The sequence below is a fragment of the Borostomias antarcticus genome, assembly GCF_949987555.1.
Source record: "Borostomias antarcticus genome assembly, chromosome: 26".
Taxonomy (NCBI): domain Eukaryota; kingdom Metazoa; phylum Chordata; class Actinopteri; order Stomiiformes; family Stomiidae; genus Borostomias; species Borostomias antarcticus.
Genome location: NC_140259.1, coordinates 2,557,208 through 2,561,876, shown reverse-complemented (window position 1 = coordinate 2,561,876; position 4,669 = coordinate 2,557,208). Strand labels below are relative to the sequence as shown.

The 4,669-nt window shown below is 58.1% G+C and overlaps 1 protein-coding gene across 1 annotated transcript; it reads left to right on the top strand.

The window, feature by feature from the left end:
* Window positions 1-427: 427 nt before the first annotated feature.
* Window positions 428-3,812, top strand: LOC311326209 (ATP-sensitive inward rectifier potassium channel 8-like; the record flags this gene model as incomplete). Its single annotated transcript, XM_084459081.1, is given in 6 exon segments — window positions 428-560; window positions 563-700; window positions 703-704; window positions 843-934; window positions 2,663-3,112; window positions 3,311-3,812. Coding segments are annotated over 6 exon segments (1,317 nt in total).
* Window positions 3,813-4,669: the final 857 nt, after the last annotated feature.

Below are 4,669 nucleotides of genomic sequence, written 5' to 3'. Positions count from 1 at the left end.
ACACTTGTGAAAATATGCTGGGTCTAATACATTTTATTTTAGTACATTTTATTAAATGTATCTTATTCACATCAAAATTCTAGACAAAACCAAATCCCGAGTGAAAGACAGATCCGTGTTTTCCCAGCTCGTTAAGTGATCAGGGGAGCAGCCCCCCCCCCCGGACAGACAGCCTACGTCAGTAGAAGTTGGGATGCGCCCGGTGGACTGGGAACGCTCCCGTGACGCAATCCTCCCAGAGAGAGGACCGAAGACACCGCTGGGGTTCCCACAAAGACATTACAATAGTTTTTGTTGACAAGATTGTTTTGGCATCTTCTCCGAAGCATGTTCTCCCGCAGGTGACAGAATTAGCCGAAACTTTGGACAACTCCAACAACTATCCGTCACACTTTATCTAAATGCGGTGACACGCTGCTGTGAGACCATGTTGGCGAGGAAGAGCATCATCCCGGAGGAGTTCGCCCTGCCGGGGCCCCTGGCCTCGCAGGTCCCCAGAAAGCCCGTCTTCAAAGACCGCGTGAACAAAGCGCGCTTCATCGCCAAGAGCGGCTCCTGCAACCTGCGCACAAGAACATCCGCGAGCAGGGCCGCTTCCTGCAGGACGTGTTCACCACGCTGGTGGACCTGAAGTGGCGCTTCACACTGGTCATCTTCACCATGACCTTCCTGTGCAGCTGGCTGCTCTTCACCATGACCTTCCTGTGCAGCTGGCTGCTCTTCGCCATGACCTTCCTGTGCAGCTGGCTGCTCTTCACCATGACCTTCCTGTGCAGCTGGCTGCTCTTCACCATGACCTTCCTGTGCAGCTGGCTGCTCTTCACCATGACCTTCCTGTGCAGCTGGCTGCTCTTCGCCATGGTCTGGTGGCTCGCGGCGACCTGGACCCCAACCGCGCGGCCCACGGCGTGGAGCAGTGCGTCACCAGCGTGAAGTGAGTGATCAGTAGTGATCAATAGTTTAGAAACGTGCTGAGTAGTAGTCAATACTTTATAAACAATAAAGATGTAAGGTTTAGGTTGCTGACTGTTGGAACTGCTCTATTGCAGAGTGAAATTATATATTCCTTTCATGAACGCGCACACAAACATTTTTAGCCTACTACTTAGCCTGGGATCTTGTTGTCCAATATGTTTGTCTGTGATTAGAGCGCTTTAATTCATGTTGAGACGTGAAGTCAGATTATCCTGCCCCCATAGCTCAGAGGCTGAGATAGGAGCTGATCCAGGGTCAGGGTTAGAGAGGACCCTGGTTATGATCTCTGTAGACAGACTGCTCCTCTGACATGTCCCCCCCCCCCCCCCCACTCTCTCTCTCTCTCTCTCTCTCTCTGAATCTTCCTCTCTCTTTCTCCATTCTTCCCCCCTCCTCCTCCCTCACTCCCCTCCCCCCTCCTCTCCTCCACCTCCCTCACTCCACTCCCCCCTCCTCTCCTCCACCTCCCTCACTCCCCTCCCCCCTCCTCTCCTCCACCTCCCTCACTCCCCTCCCCCCTCCACCTCCCTCAATCCCCTCCCCCCTCCTCTCCTCCACCTCCCTCACTCCCCTCCCCCCTCCTCCACCTCCCTCAGTCCCCTCCCCCCTCCTCTCCTCCACCTCCCTCACTCCCCTCCCCCCTCCTCTCCTCCACCTCCCTCACTCCCCTCCCCCCTCCTCTCCTCCACCTCCCTCACTCCCCTCCCCCCTCCTCTCCTCCGCCTCCCTCACTCCCCTCCCCCCTCCTCTCCTCCGCCTCCCTCACTCCCCTCCCCCCTCCTCTCCTCCACCTCCCTCACTCCCCTCCCCCCTCCACCTCCCTCACTCCCCTCCCCCCTCCCCCCTCCTCTCCTCCACCTCCCTCACTCCCCTCCCCCCTCCTCTCCTCCACCTCCCTCACTCCCCTCCCCCCTCCTCTCCTCCACCTCCCTCACTCCCCTCTCCCCTCCTCTCCTCCACCTCCCTCACTTCCCTCCCCCCTCCTCCACCTCCCTCACTCCCCTCCCCCCCCCTCCACCTCCCTCACTCCCCTCCCCCCTCCACCTCCCTCACTCCCCTCCCCCCTCCTCTCCTCCACCTCCCTCACTCCCCTCCCCCCTCCTCTCCTCCACCTCCCTCACTTCCCTCCCCCCTCCTCTCCTCCACCTCCCTCACTCCCCTCCCCCCTCCTCCACCTCCCTCACTCCACTCCCCCCTCCTCTCCTCCACCTCCCTCACTCCCCTCCCCCCTCCACCTCCCTCACTCCCCTCCCCCCTCCTCTCCTCCACCTCCCTCACTCCCCTCCCCCCTCCTCTCCTCCACCTCCCTCACTTCCCTCCCCCCTCCTCTCCTCCACCTCCCTCACTCCCCTCCCCCCTCCTCCACCTCCCTCACTCCACTCCCCCCTCCTCTCCTCCACCTCCCTCACTCCCCTCCCCCCTCCTCTCCTCCACCTCCCTCACTCCCCTCCCCCCTCCTCTCCTCCACCTCCCTCACCCCCCTCCCCCCTCCCCCCTCCTCTCCTCCACCTCCCTCACTCCCCTCCCCCCCTCCTCTCCTCCACCTCCCTCACTCCCCTCCCCCCCCCCCCCTCTCTGTCCCCCCTCCTCTCCTCCACCTCCCTCACTCCCCTCCCCCCTCCTCTCCTCCACCTCCCTCACTCCCCCCTCCCCTCCCCCCCCCCCCCCCCCTCTCTGTCCCCCCCAGGTCCTTCACCTCCGCCTTCCTCTTCTCCATTGAGGTGCAGGTGACCATCGGCTTCGGCGGGCGCATGATCACGGAGCAGTGTCCGACCGCCATCGCCGTCCTGATCGTGCAGAACATCGCCAGCCTCATCATCAACGCCATCATGCTGGGCTGCATCTTCATGAAGACCGCCCAGTCGCACCACCGCGCCGAGACGCTCATCTTCAGCCGGCAGGCCGTCATCGCCGTGCGCAACAACCGCCTCTGCTTCATGATCCGCATCGGCGACCTGCGCAAGAGCATGATCATCGGGGCGGCGGTCCGCCTGCAGGTGGTGAGGAAGACCACCACGCCCGAGGGCGAGGTCATCCCCATCCACCAGATCGACGTGCAGACGGAGAGCGACCTGGCCAGCAACAGCGTCTTCCTGCTGGCGCCGCTCATCATCTGCCACGTGATCGACAAGAACAGGTGAGGTCAGACGCCGGCGGACATGCAGACACAGAGAGACAGAGAAGGTTCTCTCACCTGTCTGTCCTCTATGTTCCCTTACAGATCAGGAGGTTATGAGACAGGAGGTTATGAGCAAAATTGTGTGGAAACATGATGGCGTTTTAAAAAATGTGCTTCCGTTAAAGTTACATTGTGTTTGATCTGCCCCCCCCCCAGTCCACTCTACGACCTGTCGGCCATGGAGCTGCAGTGCAGCGACCTGGAGGTCATCGTGATCCTGGAGGGCGTGGTGGAGACCACGGGCATCACCACGCAGGCGCGCACCTCCTATGTGTCCGAGGAGATCCAGTGGGGCCACCGCTTCGTGCCCATCGTGGCGGAGGAGGAGGGCGTGTACTCGGTGGACTACTCCAAGTTCGGCAACACGGTGAAGGTGGCCACGCCCCGCTGCAGCGCCCGCGAGCTGGACGAGAAGCCGTCCATCCTGATCCAGACGCTGCAGAAGAGCGAGCTGTCGCACCAGAACTCGCTCCGCAAGCGCAACTCAATGAGACGCAACAACTCCATGAGGAAGAGCGCCGGGGCAGGGGGGGCGGCGGCCAGCGGGGGCGCCATGAGGAGGAATAACTCCGCCCTCGCCGTGCCCAAGGTGCAGTTCCTACCCTTTCCTCACGAGGGCGGCGGCATCGGTGGACCGCAGAGCGTGCCGGTCACATGACACGAAGCCTGCCTCCTCCTCCCGCTGGCTGTCGTCCTAGTCCTGGTGGGGGCGCTGCTCGGGGCTTCCCATCATGCAACAGTGGCTCAGCTGGAGCTGACCCTGGCCCTGTTCTCTGCACTGTTTCAGCCGATCACACGTCACAGTTTCAGCCAATCACACGTCACCGCCACGCATGAAACATAGCTCTATTATGCCTTTGTTGGTGGATGTAATTTAAATGACATGCATACTTCCTGTGACACGCGTCCTTCCGTTGATGACGAGATTGAGGTTGAGTATCCTGAGCTGTAGCCTGAGTTCCTCACCGGCTTGGTCACTCTGAAGCAGATAGATGTTCACTGTGTTCATAGTTATCCATGTGTGTCCACAACTGTCTGCTCTTCTCTGTTCACCTCACATTCCTTTTGTCTCACTTTCAGCTGCTGAATTCTCGACACATCATCAAAACATGAGGATTTGTGATTGTTTTTTTGTTAAATGTGACTAAAGAATATATTGTATTATTGCCACGGAGACAACATACGGTACATACTGTAGCCATACGTAGCTTCAAGTGTTCACATAGTATCTCTGTGTAATAGTGTTTCTACTACTTGTCTGAATTGAGCTTTGTAGCTTTGCACCTCTTTATAAATCTTTTTAAGAATGTTTTTGCTATATAGCACTAAACTACACTAACTTACCTGTATTATTGTATTAAACTGTATTATTTTCTTAAACGGTCTTCTACAGTGAACACATTAAACGTATAGAAAATAAAGTTGGTAGTTTTGTGTCTGACTGCGGCACTATTTCCCAGTGGTGTGGACTCAGTCAGTCAGTTCTTTGTTTTGTGCCTGTTTTGTCAAACTGTA